General features: G+C 38.9%; 1 protein-coding gene across 1 annotated transcript; it reads right to left on the bottom strand.

Moving 5' to 3' along the window:
- Positions 1-896: 896 nt before the first annotated feature.
- Positions 897-21,158, bottom strand: PSMA6 (proteasome 20S subunit alpha 6). The gene is made up of 7 exons (XM_026513600.3): positions 20,951-21,158; positions 9,090-9,184; positions 8,530-8,611; positions 7,610-7,765; positions 4,313-4,491; positions 2,929-3,023; positions 897-1,120 (listed from the first exon to the last, which is right to left on the bottom strand). Exons 1-7 carry the CDS (start codon positions 21,024-21,026, stop codon positions 1,063-1,065), a joined length of 741 nt encoding a protein of 246 aa, XP_026369385.1. The 5' UTR covers positions 21,027-21,158; the 3' UTR covers positions 897-1,062.
- Positions 21,159-26,407: the final 5,249 nt, after the last annotated feature.

The raw sequence follows: 26,407 nt of genomic DNA, 5'->3' as shown, positions 1-26,407 counted from the left end.
AAACTTAGAAGTTCCAAGATTTATGGATCATCTATAACAATTAGTGGTTCAGGGGCACCTGGGTGGCACAGCGGTGAGCCTTCGGCTCAGGGCGTGATCCCGGCGTTATGGGATCGAGCCCCACATCAGGCTCCTCCGCTATGAGCCTGCTTCTTCCTCTCCTGCTCCCCCTGCTTGTGTTCCCTCTCTCGCTGGCTGTCTCTATCTCTGTCAAATAAATAAATAAAATCTTAAAAAAAAAACAACACAGTGGTTCAGGTCAACACTCTTTAATAAATAAATCTTTAAAAAAATATTTTAAAACCTTACTTCTGTTCATTAATAATTACTTGGAATATACTCTTTCTCCCTGACCACTGTTTATAGTGGCATCACTACTACAGACCAATTCCTTAAAGTCCGCTTTAAATAATCTTCAGGCGGCATAGGAAATACATATATCCTACTTTTCAAGCCCTATTGTTTCTCAAAGGTAACCGCAATTTTTGCTCTTAAAAATACTGGATCTTATGGAGTACGGATTAAATGTGTATCTCAAAACCACTGAATAATAATAATGCCAATCTTTTCACTATAGTTAAAACCTCTGACAGCACTTGGAGTCAGGAATATCCCATTTAAATGAATGAAGAATTGCAAAACAAAGGACTTGCCGTACACACCAGCTTACAGTCAGAGCAAGTTTTGAAACCAGGGTTTTTCACGTGCCATCTCTTAGTTAGGCCATATAGCTATAGTTTAAACTTCTGCCTGTCGGTTCCTGAAGCCAAAGAAACTTGGATCTGTCAACAAAATAAGTAAAGCTACAATGGGGGGATGGTGAACATTTAACAGTCTGCATGCACCAGAGGCTTACTACTCAAAACTAGAGGTGAAATTAAGACAGGATGCGATTATTTTCCAAAAGCACTGTTTTTATTTATACAGAGTCCTAACCACTTCAGTGGCAGGGCAGGAGTGGGAGAGGTTCTTTTTTCAATCCAGGGGCCTCCATAATGTTGGTCTGTTGTTACCAAACACACAGGCAAGTGGCGTCATGGATTTGGTAAACTAACTACATGTTTAGTCTCTCTCTGCTAGAGCAACAAGGTGAGCGTCAATCTCTGCTTCTGAAAGAATCCTAGAAAGCAAGGGGGAAAAAAACCCACAACCATTTTACTTTTTGAAAACTTTTTATTATGTAAAATTGCAAACACACGTGAAAGTAAAATAGATAGTAATGAATTCCTGCGTACCTAACACCCAATTTCAACAATTATCAATAATTTATAGCTACTATTTTAAAAATCTGTATACCCACCACTCATCCCTTCATATTATTTTGAAAGAATTCCCAAATATTTTATCAACTTCATCTATACACAAAAACATTACCTCTTTGACATCAGATCAAAAATTAGGTCTTCTGAAAATAAGCCCTTTTAGTTGCAGCTATGATAGAAAATAATTAAATATAAAGCCAACTATACACAATGTATTCTATTTTAGCTCCTATGTCAAAATGCCTTTACACCTCGTATAACTCAAGTTTCTATCAGCTGAGACAAGAACGCACTTCATAATGAACACGTGACATTTTCTCCAAATAAATCAAATGCTCGGCAACCTTCAATGTGACCTACCACTGCTGGACTTCTAACAGTGAACTTTGTCAAAGTGACATTTTTTAGTGCAGACTGGGGCAATGTAAGTAGTTTATATAGTAGTTGTTGATGCTTATGTTATATGTTATAGTTATTATTTAAGCATACTTATTATCACCAAATTTATAAATGATACCAGAACTTTTTGAAGATACAGGTTCTTTGGTTTCTTACCTAATTTAACGAATAGATGGAAATAAAAATGTTAAAAGCTATCAGAGGGTCTCAGAATAGAAAAGAAAAAAGAATCTGCAAGTCCTTTAAGCATATTTATAAACTGCTCCTGCTAAAACAGTGCTGCTAAAACAAAACATACAACTATTTTCTACAGGGGAAAAAGAAAAAAAAGAGGATTCACAATTTTTTTTTAATTCTATGTATTTTTCTTACATTGTTCATATTTACATCACTTACCTGCAGGCAACAAAAAGAGTATATCGGGGGGGGGGGGAAGCATAGTAACAAAAAACTCTTCGAGCCCCAGTTAAGCTTAGTTTACCACCTTTCCGCCCACCCCTAACCAGGACCAAGTGTCTGTATAACTGTGACCTAGGAGCAGATACAAATAATAGTTAACATGCCTTCCAGCACTTCCCTGCATCTATGGATTTAACTGCAGTATTTTTCACAAGCACATCCAGGTTTCTGGTAACCAGTAAACTGCCTTGAAAGGTTCTGGGAGGATTAAGTGAGATGGTTTATGTTAAGAACCCAGTACAGACTTGACTCATGGAAGCTGTAAGGTTGATTTGCAGGAGTTAGTCACTTAGTAAGAACAGACAAGCATCCAGCATCTGCAATTCAATTAGCTGTATTCAAAATTTGGGGTTTCCAAAGATCTCCAAATAGGGTCTGATGTAGATCAGTATTTCATACTGCTCTTCAAAGCTCCACTTAACCAACCACTAAATCATCAAAGCTCCACCTCAAAAAACTAAAGACTACTACTCTGGGAGATGAGTTTCTCTTGGCCTTCGGCTAAAAAAGGGAAAACACTTATGTTTCCTTTACTCCTAACATAGAGAAGCTTATCTTATGTTGCCTCTGATAAAGATATAAAATCACTCTGAAATGAGAAGAAAAGCAGTTGTCTGTCTTAAAGGGACTTGCAGTAAGTTTTAAAACGGATTTCTCCAGTATTGAAGGAAAAAACTGTAAATGTAGTTCAAAAAAATACTTTCCCCCCAAATTGTAGGACAAAAGGACCCACACACCTCTACCTTTCTAGGCTGCAATATATCTCTTGGCAAACTTCTTTAAGCACTTGGCCAATAATATAACTCACCTGAATTTAGGGTTTTCAACTGTAACTACTCCAACTTCTATTTCTGAAGGTTTGAAATCAATTGATAGAACAGTAGATAGGCATGTAATTGCAGTCTGAAAAAAATACCAACATTAAAATTGTATTTTTCAGAGATTCCAAGATTTTCTCATTCCAAGCTTATTCAAATCATGAGTTAACCATAAGCTATTTATTTCTGCTTCCTGTTTCAGCGATGCACTTCTATAGCCACGTGCTACTAGCAGATTGCTTAATTCTAGTATGTCGTCTGCCAATGAGAAGAAACTTGTTTGTATGAATTCAAGTCATAGAATGAAAGGGGTCCATCAAACAAAACAGGATGATTTACACACAACAGTCTGTTTGCTTGATGACTACTACATGCTAGGGACTATGCTAAGCACTTGGGATGAGAAGGGGGAGAGGATCAACACGAATGATACAGTTTTCCTCCAGGGAAAATTTACAGTAATATCAATTTAAGAATGTATTTAAGTGGCTTTGTATTTGATGTGATCAATTACTTATGTAATTATGAACTGCAAGTAAAAAAGACCTTTTAGAAACATTTAACCAGGGCACAGTACCTCCCAGATGAGAACTAGCTCTATATCTCCTGTTAGTATAAATAATACTGCCAACCAAACATAAAAGTACCAGATAGCATTTTTCTTTTGTCATTTATCAGAATCACGTTGTTAGTCTTTAAATGGCTGTATCTCAGATCCTCCTTTCCAAAATCCACTAAAATTTTTGTTTTTAACTTCTTGGCAGTAAATAAGAGGCTTTCTTAGTCTAAGGTTACTAAATATTTGTGTAAGAATTTTACTTTGTTGTGTCTATTTAAAATGTCCCAATCGTAATGAATAATCCCCTTAAGATCCCTGCATTAAGGGAGCTCTACTTTTCATCCCAGATAGAATTTCTCTGCCAAGTTATCCTATGAGCATACATTCTTTCACCCAGATGTTTGTTTCTCTGAGAATTTGTTATGTGGCTGTTTTTCCTTTAGAGCTATAAGGGTAACATTACTAAATTCTTTTCACTTTTGCTACCAGGAAGCATAAGCCTATTTTGAGTCACAACCATGCAGGTCTTAGGCCCTAGTCTTGATTCTTCTTTGTGGTTACATCTTCCCATTTTATATGTGTTTTGTTGAAGGCAATCTCAAATACATTATGAAATGATATAGGGAATTAAGTGAATAAAAACAGTCTTCATTGTTCTCATGTCAGCTGAATGACACCAATTCTACTATGAAGCTGACAAATCTGGTTCATATGATAAACCCAGGAATAGCCTTTATAAATTGTCAATTATACAATAATCTTCACTATTCTATATAGTATTAAAAAAAAAAGTCAGCTCCTTTTGGCTAACTTACTTCCACTGTCTGTTCAAATGTCCAATCAAATTTCTTCTTCACTTTTTTTTCAAGGAAGCTGGTTGACTCCGTTTGTTTAACTCCTGCTGCAGTGGCTTTAAACCCACAGTAGTAACCTGCAGGATCACACTTGTACACCTGAGGGCCTTGTTCTTCATCTATACCAATTAAAATCATACCTAAAAAGAAAGAACCTCATTAAATATTTTATACCTTTGTACAACACAATTTCTTCTTAGTATTGTCATAAAGCTGTTGTTAATCATTATTCTGGCCATATATTTTAGGATATGTGGCTTTAAAAAAAAACTGATGAAATACAGGTTATTTCTACAGAAAAATTGGGTAAACAAGAAACTTCCATTTCACCAAAGGTTTATCACAGGTATTTTTAAAACTTGAACTATCGTAAGTATAATTTACAATTTTCTAATCCTTACTACTACCCACAGCATGTTCCTTTGATCCCTTGAGATACTACCAAATAAATTTAGAAAGCATATTTTTCATATACTTTTAGAGAAAATAATATATAATAGCATGTTAAATATTCTGTTGTAGGTTGACTTACTTTAGAACCTCAGTAATTCTTTAATTTATTTGACCATGGAAGACTTTTTCCTTTTTAAATTTAAGAGCCTAAGGTTCTTAAGAATTTAGAGTTCCAGGGAACTAAAAGTGTATGGAATACACCTTTGGAAATGCTGGCACCAAGTGAAATACAGAGGCTACTTCCCTATCTTCACACTGCCCATCTCTGATACTGCTGGTATACAGTCCCCTAGTAGTCAAGACAAACCAAATTCTAAATTCTATACATATAATTTTGTTATTACAAGTCTAATCATTTGTTATAATGACATATAATTAAAATAAATACCACCACCAAACTTCTTTCTACTCACCAAAGCAGGCAGTAACATATTTAAAGAACGGCTTAACTCCTGCTTTCTTCTATTTCTAGATCTGAACCTTTTACATAAAGGCATGCATCATTTTATAGCGTGTTGCACTCCGCGGATACTGTTTGTTGTTTTTTTTAAACAAAGATTTGTAACCACCCTGTGTTGAGCAAGTCTATTTTTCCAATAGTGTTTGCTCACTTTGTGTCTGTGTCACATTTTGGTAATTCCTGGAATATTTCAAACTTTTTCATTATTATTATACATGTTATGGTGATCTATGATCAGTGATTATGATGTGCTGAAAGCTTAGATATTAGCATCTTTAGCAATAAAGTATTTCAAAATTAAGGTATGTACGTTACTTTTTTAGATATAATGCTATTGCACACTTAATAGATTATACTGTAAACCTAACTTTTATACGCACTGGGAAACCAAAAAATTCATTTGGCTCACTATAGTGTGACAGTAGCATTATCGCAGCAGTCTCTACTGAACCTTCAATATCTCCAAGATACGCTTGTAGTGTCCCCTCCTTAAAGATTCAGTATTAACCAAATACTTAATGCACTTTTATAGATGTTTTATAGAGTCTACTAATGAGGAATTTTCAACCTTACTTAACTGATAAACACTATGATAGTGATCAGGTATCTGTGTTTTATTCAAAGGTTATGTCACCCTGTAATTTTCTTTACATGTTATTCTTGATACACACAAAGTACATGGCAACACAAAAGAGGTATCTATTTACTGCTTGGGGAGAACAAACACTTCTCTACTTTGGGTCTTGCAAGATGAATAGGGTTTCACAGGTGATAAAGACATGAAGGGCAATCAAGGCAAAAGGAGCAACATGTACAAAGGCATCAAGACATGAAAGGTAATGGTACAGCTAGGCGACGACATAAGACCCACATACTACTGGCACTCCGGGTGAGGAAGGAAAGCAGGACTTGAAAGAGGCTGCTTGGGAATAAGCTATCAGGGGCCCTGCACATCATATTAAAGAGTTTGGAATTTACATGATATCTGAATAGGAATATTCGGATATATAGAAAAATTTTTCTAGGGAGCAACAATCAAAATTTTATTTAAAAATGTTAACTCATGAGCAACATGGAAGACTGACGAGTAAAGAGTGAGAAGAGAGAAGAGACAAATAAATTAGGTGGCAAAGGTAAGATACGATGAAGAAGGAACAGATATTCTGAAGTCAGGCTCAATGACTAACCAGGTGACCAGGGAAGGTGGGGTGAGCACAGGAAAGAGAAACTGAGGATGAAAGTAGGAAAATAGCAAAGATTTCAAGTCTGAAGTATCTGCGGGATGGGGAGGAAGGGACTGGGCTAATGCTAATGTGGCAGTGACTGGCCGTATATAGGTAGTAAATGAAAGCATGAACTCGAGAGGGAGATCACCCAGACAGAACCAAGAGGGAGAGAATGACCACAGAGAAAACCTGGCGAGCAAAAACATTTAAAGGAAAAGCAGAAGAGGATGAGAGTGAGGAAGAGAATCACTGAAGAAACTGAGGGAGCATTCTTATATGAGAGTTCAAAAATAGGGTCAGATGCTGAAGAAAAATCATTACATTGATTACTTTAATTCTCATAAATGACATGACACAGAAACAAATGTGCTGAATTTTTTTAGGCTAATGTACTACATTAAATCTAAAAGCAGTAAATCTCATCTCTCTCCCAAGAGAATTTTACTTATTTTTTTTTTTTAAAGATTGTATTTACTTATTTGACAGAGATAGACAGCCAGCGAGAGACAGAACACAAGCAGGAGGAGTGGGAGAGGAAGAAGCAGGCTCATAGGAGAAGAGCCTGATGTGGGGCTCGATCCCATAACGCTGGGATCATGCCCTGAGCCGAAGGCAGACGCTTAACGACTGCGCCACCCAGGCACCCCAAGAGAATTTTACTTATTTTTAAAAAATGTAATGTATTCTAGAAATATGAATCATAGGAATGTGTGTGAGCCTGATTCTTTAGGGTGGTCAAAAAGGGAAAAAAAAAAAGAGCTACATTGTTAAGATGCCTAATTTAGGCATTTCCATTGAAAGCGTAATCTGGAATTGCAGTAAAACCCCCATTACAACAGCCCAACATAACAGTGACTTGGATCTTTCAAATCACCCATCCTTAAAAGAAATATTTTGATGACAAGTCTAATAGTATCTAAATCTTAAAAGATAATGCCTAAAATACTATTGTGAAACCTACCCTTCATTGCTGATTTATTATAAAGAGTTCCTCACCTTAATTTCCAAACCACATGTTCAGAACCCAAGTGTTATTGCAATAACTTTATTCATGTTCTCTAAAAAAAAAACCAACCATGTAATTCATCAATTCTTTGGGAGCCTTCTTAGCATACTTACAACAACCAAGAGGCCTCATTTCAGCATTCTGTGTGTAGACCTGAGAAATATCAGCAATTCTTTTGCACAGCATGTCCACAGGAATCTCATAGCCATACTTGTATTTCCAATTAGCTGCCTCATAGCGTGCCCTCTGTACCTGGGATCTGCTGTCAGCTTACAGCATAAAAAACACAAGTTTATTACTTTAGAGGAAAGAGTGAACCTCAAAATCAGACAATTTTCAATTTTCCACATATATATATACATATACACACACACACACACACACACATAAAATCTCCACTACGACTTAACAAAAGCAGAAGTGGTCCACTATGGCTTTTTCTATCACTAATGAATAGTCAATGACTCAGCAATAAGTACATGACAAAAAAGGAGAACATTTTTAAAAGATGGAGTTCTACACACAGCACTGTACTTTCATGCTGAGCCCTGCATCAGCTGCCAAAATAGTTTCTGCAGGTATCTAATAATTCCCAAAAGAACAAGTTTTAAGGAGAGAGAATAACGTTTCTCTTGATCTTTTCTGTAGGCTTGAATTTTCCCTTGATTTCAGAAAATATAAACCCAAAGAAATATTCATAATTGTTATTTACTTCTAAAGGTGTCATTATTACCAGGTTTGAAATATACTGACTTACATCTCCTTAAACTATTAACTATATATGAAATAAATGTCTACGAGAGGGGCCTCGGCCCAGTTTTCCTGACAACACCACAGAGATCTAATTCTATTACACTTATGATTTCAAAAAAGCTTATAATACTCTGAATATACTGACATTAGCCTTTGAAGACTACAAATCTACTCCTATTATCTGCAAATCAGGCACTAGAGAGAGCCTCTTAAAATTAATACTAAACTCAAAAATAATTTGAAGAAAATAATAAATCTAAGTAGACATCAAGCCAATTACCTGTCATTCCTGTCATCACACAGCCAATGTTTTCAGTTATCTTGAATAAGTGAGTCACTGTGCTGGAGTCCAATAATTTGTCCTAATGAACAAAATAAATCAAGATAACTTATTAAAAATCAGAGGTCCCTGTGCAAGGATTAAAAAATACTATAAAATTATAGCAATAAACTATATAATAAATGTTTTCTGTTCATTTTATAGGTAAAACCAGTTTTTAAAAAGGGCAAGGAGGAGACTCTGTCTTCTTTTTAGATGACAGGTTTCCTGTGGGCAAGAACTATAGCTCATCAAAGCCTGTTTCAAGGTCCCTGAAGACAAAAGACCTAGAATTCCCATTGTGCTTTTAATCATACCACAAAGTTCAATATATTAACTCTGTCTACTCAGCTAAACCGTCCATAGCTGCTCAGTAAATACTTGTTGAATGAAACAGGAAAGCAGAGGCAAAGCAAGAATAATGTCAATGTATATAGGTAGTCATATATCTTTGTACGAACTCGTAAAAAATCCTTGCATTATATTCCATAACAACTGGCTATCTGGGCAGTATTACTTACAGGTACTTTCTTCTGTGTGACAATTACTGCACAGTCTTTCCCTCTGACAGCTACCGATGTAAGGCCACCCTGGTTAATAGCCTTAAAAGCATATTCTGGAAAACAGAATAGTGTTTTTAAAAGGTGGAATAGATTATTAGATTCATGCCACGGCATAAAAGCAGTCATTAAAAAGAATGAGCTAGAGCTGTATGAACCAATACAGAATGTGGTCCAAGACATGCAAAGTCAAAATAATAATAATAATAATAATAATAATAATAATGACAATAATAAATCATAGTTAAACCAACTCCATTTCTTTCCATTTTAGTATACTGTAATCATTTTCATCAGGCTCAAGTACCAAATTTCCAATAAAGTTTTAATTAATTTATCATATCAAATCTTTATCAATTACATCTTATCATTTTAAAAGTCTGTTTTGTGGCCAGTATTTCTACCAAATCTGGTTTTCCTGGGTCAAATTTAGTTGCTCTAAATTTTCACAAGATTTACTACTTCTGTTAATTTTGGCCAGTAACTAGTTTGACTATATGCAATTTTAAATGATGTTAGATTATTGTACATTGTTTTTTTTCTCCCTACCAAGTTGAAATTTTCTGGATCATGGTCTTTCCAATCTTCATGATACCTAAAACAAGGATCCTTGAGTTTGTCTATGACAAACTTCAGCTTGTGCACTTCCAGCTGCTGTCAGACCATTCCCTAGGTTAAAACACATGAATCAAAGCGGTAGCATGCAAACAAACTCCTTTGGCACCATGCAGTTTAGCTGACAATGACTGCCTCTGGAGAGCAGAATTACAGATGAGACTACTCCTTTCTATGCCATGTATTTCTACAATATTTACATCTAATATAAACATATATTTTGTAATTATAAAAACAGGAGCAGAAATATATACTCACTACAGAAAATATGGGGAATACAGAAGATGATGTAAAAGAAAAAATTGCTCATAACTCCAATCACTATCTACATTTTGACAAAACAGACGTTTAAAAAATTCTGTCAAGTATTACTCTGGGCATTGGGTCCAAAGCCTGGCCTCATCATCTCTTCAAAAAGCCAACTGGTAATGAGGACCAGCTGAAAAAAGATACTACCTACGCCAAAGAATCTCCTTTAATAGGAGCTATAATAAAAACCCCTTATCAAGTATTTCTAAAATATAGCCATATTTTGAAGACAGAAAAGTAGAGTAAAACGACTCTACTGTAAGGGAAATCCTCAAATTTAGCTTAGATTTAACTAGATTATAATAGCTTATTTTTACCATGCCCTCACATCAAAGATAACTTCTAAAATATAATGTTTCAAAATGCTTCTCAGTTCTGTTTCTCATATGGCCAAAAAGCCTCTCCTAGATCAAACCTCCACAGCTAAAAACTGTAAACTCTAAACAAAACAATTACCTGAAGGCACCAGAAAGTGGCCAAAGGTAGGCAGATTCTAGAGAGAGAGACTACGCTCGAAAGTGCAGGCCCTTGTCAGGGCTAAACACCCATAGAAAATTGACTCTCTTTGGCATGAAGAACTAGAGAACAGTTTGGGGGTAACTACAGCTGCAGGAAAATAAGGGAAGGAAAGGAGAGAGCCAGAGACGGAGAGCTCCAACCTATATATAATATCTGGGTGATTCCATAACTATCATGCACACATGCACAAGACAGACTCCAGGCAGCTTAGCTAAGGATAAAAGAAAGTGAGATTTGAGCTGCCACCCAAATTAACTGTCTGCTAGAATAAATCAACATTCTTTGGAGGAATATAGCAGAATCCAAGGCAACAACTTTGTTAAATATCAATGGACAAAATATTCTAATTAAAAGCAGAAACTGTCAGAATAGATAAAAAAGCAAGACTCAAACATATGGTATCTATCACAGACACAGTTTAATAAATGGATGGAAAAAAGAGGACCATATAAACAGTAAGCATCAGAAAGTTGAAGGGGCTATATTAATATCAGACAAAGTATAAACTCCAAGGCAATATATCAGAGATAAAGAAGGACATTTCAAAAGGAGAAAAATCAATTCATAAGGAAGATATAACAATCACAAACGTATATGCACCTTTTTAAGAGTACTTCAAAATACATAAAAGGAAAATTGACAAAATTAAAAAGGGAAATGGCCAAACCCATTCACAGTTAAAGATTTTACCACCACACACAACAAGTGACACAGACATAGATACACACACACAAAGTAGACAAACTCTATATGGACCACACTATCAACCACGTCGACCTCACTGGTTTCTGTAGAACACGACTGACGACAACTGAAGGATATATATGCACATGGTATAATACAAATGCACATGGTACCTTTACTAAGACAGAGCATATGCTAAAGGCCATAAAACAAGTCTCAATTAATTTTAAAGTCCTGAAATCCCTAAATATTTGAAAATTTTAAAACCCCTTCTAAGTAACCCATGGATCAAAGAAATAATCCTAAGAGAAATTTTAAAATATTTTGAACTGACTGGTAATAATATACCAAAATTTGTAGGACGCAGCAGCTAAAAGAAGGAATTTTATGGCTATGGTGGACAGACCCTAAGGTGGCCTGCTCTCTACAATCCCTGCCTCCTGGTGTTCACATCTTTGTGTAATCCCCTCCTCTTGAGTGTGGGCAGGACTTGTAAGTGAATATGGCAAAGGTGATGGGATGTCATTATCCTGATTACATTATAGAAGACTGCCTTAAAAACAAAAGTAGTATGTCATCTTTCATAGCATGATATTTCTCATACCATCATCTTTTTATTTTCTTTAAAGATTTTATTTATTTATTTGACAGCAAGAGAGACAGCCAGCGAGAGAGGGAACACAAGCAGTGGGAGTGGGAGAGGAAGAAGCAGGCTCCTAGCAGAGCAGGGAGCCCAATGTGGGGCTCGATCCCAGGACCCTGGGATCATGCCCTGAGCCAAAGGCAGACACTTAATGACTGAGCCACCTAGGCGCCCCTCCTACCATCATCTTTTTGTAACAACACATTGTTTTTTGTCTTACAAAGGTAATAAATGTCTGCCCCAAATATAAGTAAATATGCAGAAATTTAAAAATAAAAATGTTTAGCTAATACAATGTAATGCTTTTGAGAAAACCCAAAGTAATTCCAATTCCTTCATAAATGTAAGTGAAAGGCAGGCAGATAGCGTTGGATCTAAAATATTACCAACGGTGGGGGTGCCTGGGTAGCGCAGTCGTTAAAGCGTCTGCCTTCGGCTCAGGGCGTGATCCCGGCGATCTGGGATCGAGCCCCACATCAGGCTCCTCCACTATGAGCCTGCTTCTTCCTCTCCCACTCCCCCTGCTGTGTTCCCTCTCTCACTGGCTGTCTCTCTGTCACATAAATAAATAAAATCTTTAAAAAAAAAAAAAAATAAAATATTACCAGCGGTAACAATTATTGCATTTACAGATATTAAGTGAATTTACAAATTGATTTACCTGTGAAATGAGTCTAATTTCAGTCCTTAACTATACCTGTATGTGCCTCATTAATCAATAAAACTACACATATGTATAATGAGACTCGGTCTTGCTAGCAGACTAACTCTAGGGATTCCTCTTGCTGGCTTGCTAAGTGGCTGTATGGCAAGGAACCATGGGTGTCTTCCAGTGCACAGCCAGTAAGCAGCTGGGGCCCTCAGTTTTATACTGAAAGGAAATTATTTCTGCCAAAATCCTCAGTGCGCTTGAAAGCAGTCTTCTCCAGTTGAGCCTCCAGATGGGAACACAACCCAGACAACACTATGATTACAGCCTTGTGATATTCTAAGCAGACTACTCCTGACCCACAGAAATTGTTGGAGTTAATAAATGTGTGTTACTTTAAGCTGCTGATTGTAGTAATTTTTATGCATCATAGAAAACTAATATGCTAGCCTTGTTTATATCAGAAAAGGTCTAAAATCAAGGACCTAAGTTTCAACTTCAAGAAGTTAGTAAAAGGTAAAATAAACCCAGATTTGAAAAAAAGATTAGAAATCAATGAAATAAAAAGAGAAAGTCAGGAAAGTAAAAAATTGATTCTTCGGAAAAAAAACAAACTTGAGATGGGGAGATTATCCCAGTGGGTCCCAAATGCAATCATATGTATCCTCAGACAACAGATGGTGAGGGAGATTTTATACAGAGAAGGCGCTGTGAAGAGGGAGCAGAGATTTGAAGATGCTGTCTTGAAGATTAGAGTGATGCAGTCCCAACCCAAGGAATGCCAGTAGCCTCCAGAAGAGGAGGAGGCAAGGAATGTATTCTCCTAAGGTCCTGCCTAACACCTTGATTTTGGTCCAGGGAAACTGATTTTAGCCTCCTGGTCCCCAGAACCGTGACAGAATAAATTTCTTTTTTAAGCCACCAAATGTGGTAATTTGTTACAAGAGCCACAGGAAACTAATAAAACCCCCTACCCAGACTAATCAAGAAAATGAGAATACAAACTGCTAGTATTGGGAATAGAAAAGGGGCTATCATTACAGAGATAAGGCAATATTAAGGATAGTCATTTATATACAGATGATTCTTTTATCTGGGTCATTATCCTTGATCTTGCCTAATTTCAGCACCACGTTTCCAAATGTCTGCTGTCTGTTATATTACCCAATTGCTCAGAACATGATTTTGGCCTAAAAAATAATCCATCTATGGCCGTAGAGGGATATTAGTTTGCAACATTTACTAACTCTCCTCCTGCATTACATTTTTCATTTACAGACCCAATCTTTCCCATACCCACATCTTTGCTTCTTCAGGTCCTGCCTGAAGTGCCCTCTCACTCTTACCTCCACTTAGCCAGCTCTTGCCCTTCCCCCTCAAGCCTCTTCCAGCTCCCATGGATACTTTCTGATTATCCCAGATGGGATTCTTCAACCCCTTTTCTGAATTTCTATAGCATTTCTTATTTCATTGCTAGTTTTAGCATTTAGAAGTGTGTATTTTGCCTTTCCACATCCAGATTGGACAGTGAAATAAAGAAAGAACCAAGGAAATTTAAAATTTCATTTGCAACTAATAAATACTAAATCAAACGCTGGCCATGGGCCCAATCCAGCTTACTCAAGTTGGTTTATTTTTTTTTAGGTGTATGTATGTATGTATGTACTGTAAAAGATTTTATTTTATTTATTTGAGAGAGAGAGCATGCACAAGCTGGGGGAGAGGAAGAGGGAGAGGTAGGCTCCCTGCTGAGCAGAGAGCCCGATGCGGGGCTTGATCCCAAGACCCTGGGAATCATGACCTGAGCAGAAGGCAGACACGTAACTGACTGAGCCACCCAGGCACCCTTCAAGTCGGTTTAAAATGCACAGTTTTCTAGGAAGGTTTTAAAAGTCAGATAAAATCAGGACTTAGTTTTTCTCAGGAAAAAAAATTTGGGTAACACTTGACCCTTATTCTTTTTTTTTTTTTTTTTCTAAGATTTGTTTATTTATTTGAGAAAGTGAGACAGCATGCACGTGCGCGCAAGTGCACACAAGCTGGGAGGAAGGGGCAGAGGCAGAGGGATGCGGGAGAGAAGCAGACTCCCCGCTGAGTGCGGAGCCTCTGTGGGGCTCATCTCATGACCCTGAGATCATGAAGACCTGAGCCAAAACCAAGTCAGACACTCAACCGACTGAGCCACCCACGCACCCTGACCCTCATCCTCACACAGTGAACATCACTAGGGCCGACACATGTTTTGCAGTTTTTCACAGTTTCCACCACTCCTTGTCATATCTCATCTAGCCTCTTTCACTCACTCACACTACTTACCTGACACGCTTAAATAATGCAAAAGATTTAAGAAAATAACGAAGATAAAAGTCATAAACATATAGCTACCCCCATCACCACATAATAAAATTTTGTCCCACAAAGTAAAAAATATTTTACATATAAAAAATGCTTCTCAGTAGAGAATACACCTGTGAATTTGCCAGGATTCATTCAAGGAGTCCTCTACCTCCCTCTCTATATAGATTAGTGCTGTCAAATAAAATAGTCATCAGCCACATGTAGCTAATGAGCACTTGAAACGTGGCTAATGCAACTGAGGCACTGAATTTTTAATTTAAAGTTCTTAGTTAAAAATATCTTTATCTTTCCTGCTATTCATCTTCTACTTCTCTGAACTTCCCTTCTCAGTCTCCTTCACTGCTTTTACCTCCTCAGCCAGGCCCTTAAATATTGGTATTCCCCAAGAAGACTTTATCCTATATAATCACTACCAACTGCGTCATCTTTAGCTCTGAACCCACACTTGCAAATGACTATTTCTCCCACAGGCATTTCTGAAAATTACTCTTCTCTATAAACCCGCTTCTTTACAGTCTTTATCTCAAATAATAGTTTTACTAACCGCTCAAGCTACAAACCTGGGTACCATCCTTGACTCCTCCTCTTCGCTCTCAACAGAGAAATGTTCATTCATATCTAGGATTTGCTTTAAAATACTCTAAATACTCTAACAGAGAGGGGGCAAGCGTATGGGAAAGGGAATAAAGAGAAAATAAGACTGACAAAATGTTCACAACCGATGAAGTTGGGTGATGGGTATATGAGGGTCATCCTACTATCCTATGTACTTTTGTTTTGAATTTTCCATAATCAAAATTTTAAAAATAAAACTCAGGAGTCTCCTTTTCTACATCCTTTCTCAGTACCTTAGTTCACTCATTAAGGCTTATGTGGATTACGGAACAAGTCTCTCCCAATTGGTCTTCCTGTCATCAGTCCCTTTCTACTCTAGTTCTACTCAACTCTCCTGCTACCTTACTTAAATAAATCTTGTCATTATTCTTCCAGCTCTGTCCAAAACTCAAGCAGCAAAGTCCAAACTCTACCATGGCACCCAGATCTCTTCAAAACTTGCTATAATCTGCTCTTCCAAGTGTCACTGTCTATGCTCCAGCTACACTGATTGACCTATGCACTGGTTCCCCTCAAATTTCTTTATCTAATTAACTTACCTTCTCTGAGGAATCTTTCTTGGCTGTGTCATTTTCTTTCTTTCTTTCTTTCTTTCTTTCTTTCTTTCTTTCTTTATCTTTTTTTTTTTTAGTAATCTCTATAAATAACATGGGGATCAACAACTACACACTCCCCCCTGACTGAGCCAGCTGGGCACCCCATTTCTCACTTTCCATAGTAACCTTCTTGTATTGTTATTTTAGCATTCACCATGCTGCACAGTAATTTTCAATAAAATTTTGTATAAATAAATCCCCATTATAACATTACCACCATAAAATACTGTGTAATAATTTCCAGAAAAATGGAAACTGCTGGAGTAAAGAATCTTGAGACAGCATAATGAGAGTATCTTCTAAAGAAACACTGGTAGGGTAAAAATATGATAGTTTACAGCAAAGGTGAGCAAGAAGTTCAATTAAGAAAAAACAGAGTAGCATAAGGGGAGCATTTAAAGGGTGTATTTATTCTTTAAAGCCAGAATTCAAATGTCAGAAATATTAACTAAACACTTTACTTCCATCACTAAAGACTGGGGTTGGGGTTCACTGGGTAAAATTTCAGACACTTACAAACTAGAAAAACACTATTACATTAATCTCGGTAATCTGTTCTTGAATGTCCAAAATTATGCAAGACAATGATAACTGATAGCCCATTTCCCATTTTTTAAATGGAAAGTTATAATGAATCACACTCAATCCCAAGGTTCCAATTTCTTAAACTGTAATTTAAATATATAGTAAAATACCTATTTGTATTGGGTTGAACCACGAAGCAGCCATTTTTATAGGTTATGAAAAAAGTCAAACATCAGCAGTTTCATATGGTTCAACCTAACAATAAATCATTAGATGAGAATGTACACTGCCTCTGTGACCACAAACAAAATGGTAAATAAATCACTGTTTTGTATAGAGACTTCTCTTTCCCAGTAATCTCTTACTCACTTTGTTTCTTTCCTTATACTTTTCCCCAACACTTTCCCAGCTTTTCTGGGAGTCATTTGTATAACACCAGGAAAAAACGGGGGCTCAGTATAAAAAATACTGAGACAAAAATGTTGAGGACAAGCACAATGCCAGACAATGGCTCAAAGTATGACCTGCTCAGTGTGACATTAGCAACAGCAGAAATCCACATCCCCTTATGGACACTGGCTTTGCAAGGCCTCTACAGGTGATTCTGAGGTTCTGCCAATTACAAGACTATAACTCAAGATTTTTCCTGCCCATAATTTTGTTTGAAATGCCGTACTAAGTTTTGGAAAATAGATGTTTTCTTCCCCACATAAATTTAGGCTGGAAAAATAAAAGTGAATTGAGAGATCTATACATTCTATGAAGTTTGGTTATTAAAAAGAACCAGGGTTGTTCTACTGGGGCAAGGCAGGTATTCTACAGAATATGTCTGTATTTAATTTCAAAGCTGTGTGCTAGAAACTTTTTGTTATTAAGATTTTTGGGAGCTGTTCATTCTTTGGTCTTTCCCTTACCTTGTAACCTAAATGGAAAGTGCATCTCATTTCATAGTGCCACCTAGTATTACCCTCTTTAAAACCATGACCTTGGGGAACCTGGGTGGCTCTGCCGGTTAAGTGTCCGACTTTTGGTTTTGGCTCGGGTCATGATCTCAGGGTTGTGAGATCGAGCCCCACAACAGGCCCCATGCTCAGCACAGAGTCAGCTTGAGTCTCTGCCCCTCCCCCTGCTCATGTGCTCACTCTCTCTCTCTCAAATAAATACAATCTTAAAAAAACAAAAACACCATGATACTTAAGCAGGTGGGGTCATTAGAAATTTTGGCACTGGCATGGGGGTAAGGGGATGAATATGAGGTCTGAAAACATAGTGTTTGATCTCATTACTTTTTTTGTGTAGCTATAATACATATGTATTTATGTATACACACATATTTAATTTCAAATCTAATTCAAAGAGGGCATGAGAAGTCTGGGTTCAGAAATACCACTTTAAAACGAGTATTTTTTTTTTAATAGCAAAAAGATGCAAACAGTAAATACTTCTCAGTCCATTTATTTATAAACTCTTGATTCCATTTTTATCAGCCACTGAGCACTTACTATGTGACAGCCCTGTAAGCCCTATTATTTTTATTTTACAAATGAAGAAAGTTCTCATAGTTGGTGTAGAGCAGGGACTTGAACCCTGGAATCCTGGCTACAATACCAATATCAGATTGGTATTTCTAGATCAAAAAACTGTCCTCTCCAGTCTTCTTCTACTGGCCCATTTCTTTCCTGTTCCTTATCAGTATGCTCCCTTAGATGCAACTAGGCAACACTCATATCCACCTGGCAGGCAAATTCAAATGCCACTCCTCTCCCCTCCCTAGCCAGACCTATCCAGCAAAGGATCAGCAAGCAGAAGAGAAAAGCCTGAAAGTAACCAGGTTTGTTTTGTCTCACCTGGGCCTTAGTTTCCGCACTGATACCTTGGGTAACTTGTGAAGTTAGATTTCAAAGCTAGGTGCTCTGTGTATAGTTCTACAGTTTTTCTACACACACACACACACACACACACACACACACACACACACACCAACCCAGACCCTGAATACATTCATTGAAGAAATTTTTCCATAGTTACTAAAGAGTACAAATGACAATAAAAAATCTTTCTCTTACTCCCTGGGAGCAAACACCGTCAACAGTTTGTTTATAATTATGGTTAGCATTGTAACTTTAAATTTATACATTTTTTGATTTATCAACTTTAGATTACATTTATCTTTTAAGTACCAACTCTGGTAGATGAGCATACACTCACCTTTCCATTAACCTTACCTTCCTTGTTATCTCCCCATTTTTGCTACATCACTTTCCCATTATCAAGGTTAACAATTTGTACTCGTAATTCTTATATGCTTTATCTTTGGTGGATTCTGAAGTTTATAAACTCATAAACAGCATTTACAATATTATCATAATGTACAAATATTTCACTAGAGAACCAAGCATGGATGGACTGTAAAAAAGGAAACACTCCATGTCTACAAAGCTACTAATCTAATAGGGGGGAAAAAAGCCAAATAATCTAACAGGCATCTAATAACATTTAATGATCACTTAATACTGTGCTAAGCACCCTACATCTATCATCTTATTTAATCCTCAAAACCACCACACAAGAAGGAATTACTAACTCAACTCTGCAACAGAAACTAAGGCTAATGTTATGTATCACTTGCCCAAGTTGGCTAGTATGGAGCATGCAGGGATCTGAATCCAGGTATGGCTCCAGGGCCTGAACACTTCACCACTATACTGCTTGCTCATACTGACGATTCTTTCACTTTCCTTTTCCTAGCAATGTCTAATTAGTGCCCTGAATAGCAGAGACAATGTGTTATTCAACAAGGCATAACTTAAAGTCATCCTGTCTATACATTAAGCTTGTTTTGGACATGTTTTATTCCAAAAATTTAAAAATTATTTAACTGACACTATATCCAGCCTTTCTACTCACCTAATCTGGGAAGCATTAAAGACTATGCTTTATGGTTGGATTTCACAATATGGTATAAAAAAGCAAAGCGTAGGTTTGACTTTTCCTGTTCACATATTAAAAACCACAAAATAGAACATTCAAAGGACTGACCCAACACGAAAAATTCTTTAAAACTCGGGAAAGAAACTAAAGATGAAACTTTCTTGAGGATACAGTTATCATCTCTCTTGTTTGATCCTATTTTTCAACTGGGGATGAGTTAAAAGGGTTACTGAATTACCCCTTGTTTCTTGCTACATTATATACAGTATGTAGCCATACACTGGATAAGTTTCATTCCAAGTTATCTTTAACTCTATTTCTAAAATTTACAGGTGAAGAGAACCTCATTTATATGCCAACTCTCTCCTTATGATTTCCAAGCACAGAGGATACTACTGTCCTCCCCAAAGCACTCAGGTGCTGAACTCACTCAAAAATCAAAGGATCAGGGGGCCAGATAAAATCAGATTCTCCAGATGCTAAATTCTCTATGGCAAGAGGTTAAGGATCCCGGTTATAATTATAATCTAAACCCTGACACCACTTCGATCCAACAAGACATACTGTTATATTGAATCAATGTAACTAGTTTAGGGTTTATTTCCACTAAAGCTGTTCTTCAGGAAACAGCCAGTTCACCGTACCTCACCTATAATTCAGAACCAGCTTGTAAACGATTTAGAAACATTCAGATGTGGGGTAAAAGGGGATGCTAGTTTCTCTAGAAATGACAACCACTCACTCTATCTGCCAGTTTTCCAAAGATGTCCTGAACCCTGTAGATTACTTGTAATGTGGCACTTTTTATTTTTCTTTTTTATTCGTTTGTTTACGTATCTATCACTCCCTTTCAGCTGTGAGTTTTAGTACAGGACAGACTGTGACACCTTTGCATCCCCTAGGACCAGCACAGCGTCTGGCACATAAAAGGTTCTAAATGCCAGTGTGGAATTAACTAAGGAAGTGCACGTTGCAAACAAAGAAAAACGGAGAGGAGCGTTTCAATGGCAAGGTTAAGGAGCCAATTATTTTAGAGACGTACAGACGCTGGGCCCACCCAGGCCAAAATGTAACAAGTGAAGAGGCGTCAGGAAGCGAGAGTCAGGAATTGCAGTCCTCCCTTCCTTAACTCTTTATTGTGTCCAGGCGGTACGGCCGCTCACCCTGAAGAGACCGAGGCCTTCGGCCATCGGCCCCCGATCCCTGCCTCCAGACCGGGGTGGGAACACCATGGGACTGGACCCTGCCTCGGCCTTTCTCCCGCCCCAGGTCCGGCCATGCCTCAGCCGCGGACTACACTCCGGCCGCGTCTGCCTGCTCCAGGCCATACCATGACAGAGCAATTCGAGTGGACCAAAGACAGACTCGGTTCACTCACCTACTTGGTACAGCCGGCCCTCGGGTGAAAAAATGGTAATGTGGCGGTCAAAACCAGCGCTGGAACCACGGGACATGTTGGCGCACCCACTACTTCAAGCACTGTCTCTCAGCCCCGTAGCTCCCGCACCAGGCGTACAAATCCCCCCGGAAGTTGCAACGACTGCTTCCGGAGCAACGGCCTGCTTCATCCGCTCTTGCGCGCCGAACTCACGACTCAAGCGTCCGTTCGGGCGCGGAGAGAGCTCCGAGGCCCCACCCCTAGTTGGGGGTGGGGAGAGCTGGGGAGGCCTTCGGTGTGCGCTTGCGCCAGCCGCACGTCGGAGCGCTGTGTAGACGCCGGCTGAAACTCGGGTTTTGGAGGTTTAGAGCTTTCATCTGGAAAATGAATTGACCGTAGCAAGGACGAAGAAGCTTTCTGGGGTCCCAGAGTAATGATCTACCTACCGGTGGGACCTAAATGCATGGTGTATTTAAGTCCCTCGTTAGTTTTGGGACGTGTATATCCAGCTTGTGTCTAGATTGTTGGCGTTGTTCTAATCTATACCCACCCACTTTCCTTCCTACTACATGGGAAAATGGTTTGCAGTCGTTGCGGCAGTAACGGTTAATTTTAGGTACAGAAGGGAGCGGGTTCTGGTAGCCACTGGAAAGAGCAGAATTTTCTGGCCAGGCAAGATCCTTTTGGCCAGCAACCCCGACATTGTCATAGAGGTGAAACAGGAAATACAGGAGTAATGGAGGAATCATGAGGTTAAGTTGCCCTGATTGGTGATTGAAGAGCAGAAAGGACAGGGCGTATAGCAGGCTGTTGTTGAATAAACTGATGGGAGTAATTCCAAGCGAACTGGGTAGCTCCGGGGGAACAGTAGATGGTCTGTCAAATTGTAAAATTGTGCGTATTTTGACTTCCCCAGGCACACTCCTATTTAACCAATATAAAATGCAAAACATGACGTCAGGCTAGTGTCGTTCACCTCTCCCCCCATATAGTTTGTGCGCTAGGAAGGCCTGTTAAGGTTTCTGGCACTTCAGTGCCTGCTGTAAGTAATATTAAAGTAGGGATTCTTACCTCCTTCATGTATTTTCTCCTAAACTCACTTTGCCTTTAAAGGAAAAAAAATGTATAAGAACCTCTTAAGGAGTTTCTTAAGGAGGCTCCAATTCCCAAGAATGTTTTTAAAAAATAAACGTCTATTTTATTAACCTGAAAAAAATCCAAAACTGAAACACGATTAAGAAAATACTAAACGCAGACAGCATCTCTGGCACACAGGGTACTTTCCAGCTGTGGCTAATTTCCAAGTGTACTGATAAAAGTTGTCCCTTGCTTCTGGTTCGGGTCCCTACCCTCAGGACCAACTCCTCCTGACCTTTTTTCAGTGCTTTTTTTCCCTCACACTCTGAGCAACCTTAGTGTACTGTAATTCCCAAACTGCCCGAATAGTCATAAAGAGTTTTCTGTAAGGCTGCTAAGGAGGGTGAATTCATTTAGTCCCACAGCCCCCTCTATGTTGATGTCTCCCAAACCTAGGTCTCCAGCTGGACCCTTGTCTGGAGAGCAGTCTCTTTCTCTCTTTTTAAGATTTATTTGTTTATTTGAGAGAGAGAGAGAGAGAGAGAGAGAGAGAATGTGGGGGGAGAGGCAGGGGGAGAGTGAGAATCCCAAGCGGACTTCCTGCTGTTTATGAGAGAGAGAGAGAGAAGGGGGGGGATGTGGGGGGAAGGGCAGGGGGAGAGTGAGAATCCCAAACAGACTCCCTGCTGAGGGTGGAGCCAGACTCAGCGCTCAATCCCAGGACCCCAGAAACCCTGGGAACATGACCTAAGCTGAAATTAAAAGCTGGATGCTCAACTGACTGAGCCACCCAGGCGCCCCATGGAGCACAGTCTTATCTAATTGCCTGTGGGATGCTTTTTAAATTGAGACACGCGGTACCTTAAAACCCAGTGTGTTTAAAAAAGAGCTCATCATCTTATCTCTTCCCCCACCAAGCCAGTTCCTGCCCCACGTATCACACTTTACAAGTCCTCAGAGCCAAAACCTTGATGCAGTCTTCAATTCCCCAAAACTTCTTACTGTGTCCCTATATAATCCTGATCATTCTTCATTCTGCTTTTTTTCTGTTCTGTAATTCGTAATTTTGTTCACTATTAATTGTCTTCCCCCCTCTCCCACTAAGCTCCATGAGGGCAAAAATCTTTCTGTTATTCACTAGCATAGCTCAGGCAACTTGAATGATGCTAAGCATAAATATTAGTCTAATGAACAAATCCCTTACAGCGTAAGGGTTAGAAGTGCATCCTTTTCTATTTAAACCTGAATTTAAATGCCATTTGTGACAGTGACCTTATGCAAACTCCCTAAGTCTGGATTCCCTTATCTATTAAATTTGGATAAGATTCATTTTATGGAGGCTGCTGTGAGCGTTAAATGAGAGAAGGCAAGTGAAGCACTAACAAAGTACCTAGCGCATAACAAGCGCTCATGAAACAGTTGCCGTTATTGTTGCTTTCCTGTCTGGTCAGTTACTAAATTCCTGTTGATTATTACTATGGGATAGCATAGATCTGCTTTTCATTCCCATGCCACTGTCTGAATTTAGACCCTTTTCACAGTTTGCCTGGTCTGGCACAGTAGAGTCTCTTCTTGTTGGTCCATACTCTTTGAAATCATTTTTTTCTGGAACAAGATCTCATTGGGTTGCTTCTCTGCCTTGATTTCTTTGTGCTACTGAATAAAATAGTCGTTTGCTTCGAGTTCAGGGTTTTCTACAAGTTGACCTGTACCTATGTTTCCAGCCTTCTATTTTTACTTCATCTGCCTATTTCTATTGCAGGGATACACTCCACAGCACTGCCCTGAGCCCCACTGCCTAAACACTCCTCCAGCTCTCCCAGTTCCCCCATACACTATTCCTTCTGCAGGGACCACTCATTCCCACCTCCTCTTTGAAGAAGTTCAGATCCGCCATTCTGTCTCTTCCCCCCTGTATGTCCAGTGCATGTAATTAATTTGAATCCTTTATTAGCCTGAACCAAATGGAATGGCCATTTTTGTAGGTCAAAATGGTCAAATAGTGGTAATTGTATGATATAACTTAAAGAGTTGTGTGTCTAGACTTCACCAAAGATTGGCAGAACAGAGGCTGGGTGCTTTTCATCTCTATATCTTCTAACACCGCTGGTAAGGGGCTTGGCTCATTCAAGTTCAATAAATCACTGTTAAATTGAACTGAAAACAGTAGAAAGAAAGGGAATAACTGAGGAATGTTTTCATAGCTGCAATCCTTTCCTTCCCAAGTAGACATGACTGCTCTATGGCACCTCTGAGTATTCACTGCCATGCAGTGATGGGATATTTAAAATCACACGCACTGTAGACCATGAGAATTTCACACATTCAAAGAAATCCTGATCCCCTCCTGAGATTGCATTTAAGCTGCCCTGAAAGAGGCATTGGATTTTGGATGGTATATACATTTTAATACTCTTAAGGATATTTCCTGGGAGGAATCAACCTCATTTTCCACACAAACACAAACTGAAAGCTACGATGAAAACATCCTTGAGGGCAGTGGTCACATCTGTTTTGCTGCCAAGTGTATCCTCAATGCCAAACAATGTCTAGCATGCAGTAAGCATTCAGATTGTTCAGTGAATATGCATGCTCACTCTTTGAGTTTTCTGTTGTGTTTAATTGTCTTTCTTTATTTGAAGAGATTTGTGAATAAATGAGAAATCCAAATTTCAAAACCCTAAAAGATCAGAGATTTTATGTTAGAATTTGAGATGTTTCCACCAAGGCAAATGAATTCCTCTGGGAAAACTTTCAGAAAGACAAACCCCTTGCTGATTCCACCGCTGAGGGAAATCCCCTGGAAGCAGACTGAATATGTGCCACTGGGTACCAAGCAGCAGCTAACCTACTCACCCAGGTGGACTTCCCCCTGGGTGGGGAAGCTTTCACCAAAGTCGTCAGTGCTCTTGCAGCTTTCATACAGGCCTATGGGGGCAGACTTGCTGTATCTGTGTGGAAAGTTTGATCTTCCTCTCTGTGGGGCCACCAAGTTAGACTTTTTGAAATGACTTTCTGGTTTTTTGAAAAATTTTAGAGATGACTTGACATCTTGTGAGTCTTGGAAAATCTCCTGGGGGCCTCCATTTGGTAAGGCTCACATTCTCCCCTGGGGGTGGAGGTAGGTGGAAGGTTGGGGTTACCCACAAGGCAAAGGTAAAATTGGCAGCGTAGATTCCCAGTGACTGCAGACCTGCTGAATCACATGGTGTTTAAAGGCAAGATAAGAATTTAGCCCTTAGCTTAAGGTGCTCTGCTGGTAGTTCAGGGAGCCAGGGAATATAAAAATGAAGCTAGTCTCTATTTCCGTGTGATATTAGCAGATGCTGAAACACAATGCGAGTTAGTTGTAAGCGCTCGTAATAGGGTACTTTCAGAGAGTTAGGATTTCTTGATGTTAGGGTGACCCAAAGATCAACAGCAGCCAGGACAGAGAGATGTAGCAGCTTGGATGAACAGTAGGAGGGGGGTAGACCTCTGCCCCGCTTCCTGGCCACACTTACCAATCTGGTGCTCCTCGGGGGACGGAGGGCAAGAACCTGGCTGTAACTGTAGCTTTACCTATTTGTTATCTTTCTCACAGCAGTCTCAGTCCTGCAGCTCTTCCTGCACCCCAGTAGCTACGGTTGGCTGCCTGAGAGTTGTCATTCTGGCTGAGTCTCCGAGGAGGAGAAAAATTATTTCTCTGTACCTCAGTTCTATAATTTATGGGCAAAAGAGGACAAATGAAGCACCAAACATGGGGTGAAGTGTGTTTCTGTGACTTACATGAGGTACTTGTGAAAGCTCTTCAAATCCTTTACCTGACCAGATGCCAATAAAGGAACACTCCCCTGCCCCCTTGTCCATAACATCTAGTGTGGTTCTCTCATCCTCCAGTACCAGTGGTGGGTACAGTATGATGGCTATCAACATAGCAGTCACACGACTGTCATTTCCCTTATGCTCCAGCCTTTCCTTACCAGTCAATATCATTCTGTGCCTGGATTCTCTTAGTCATCACCAATAATGAGAATTTTGATTTGAAAGGGAATTAACTTGCATCAGTCTAACCCAAAGGACATTTAACTAAAACTACCCAGGAACCAACCCCCCTTCTATAGAGCAAAAACTTTTTTTTTTTACAGCCAAAACCTTTAGTTTTCATTTCACCTTGATTTTTAGCTGTAACAACTTCGGTAGAATCCTGTTGCAACTTTTGATGTTTGTCTTGTTTTCCCAAACTCCCGTTAGATGAAGACCAAACGCTTGACTGATCTCTTGTTTCCGGAAGCCAAAGATCTTGAGAAACACTGAGCATTCTCATGGGTCTCCCCAGAATACTGGAAGAAGCAATGGAAGACCCCAGCTGGCTTGGGCTTAACCGTTGGTGGTTTTTAA

This window comes from Ursus arctos, unplaced genomic scaffold (genome assembly GCF_023065955.2).
Source record: "Ursus arctos isolate Adak ecotype North America unplaced genomic scaffold, UrsArc2.0 scaffold_37, whole genome shotgun sequence".
NCBI classification, from domain to species: Eukaryota; Metazoa; Chordata; class Mammalia; order Carnivora; family Ursidae; genus Ursus; species Ursus arctos.
This window is presented reverse-complemented; position numbering and strand designations above follow the sequence as displayed.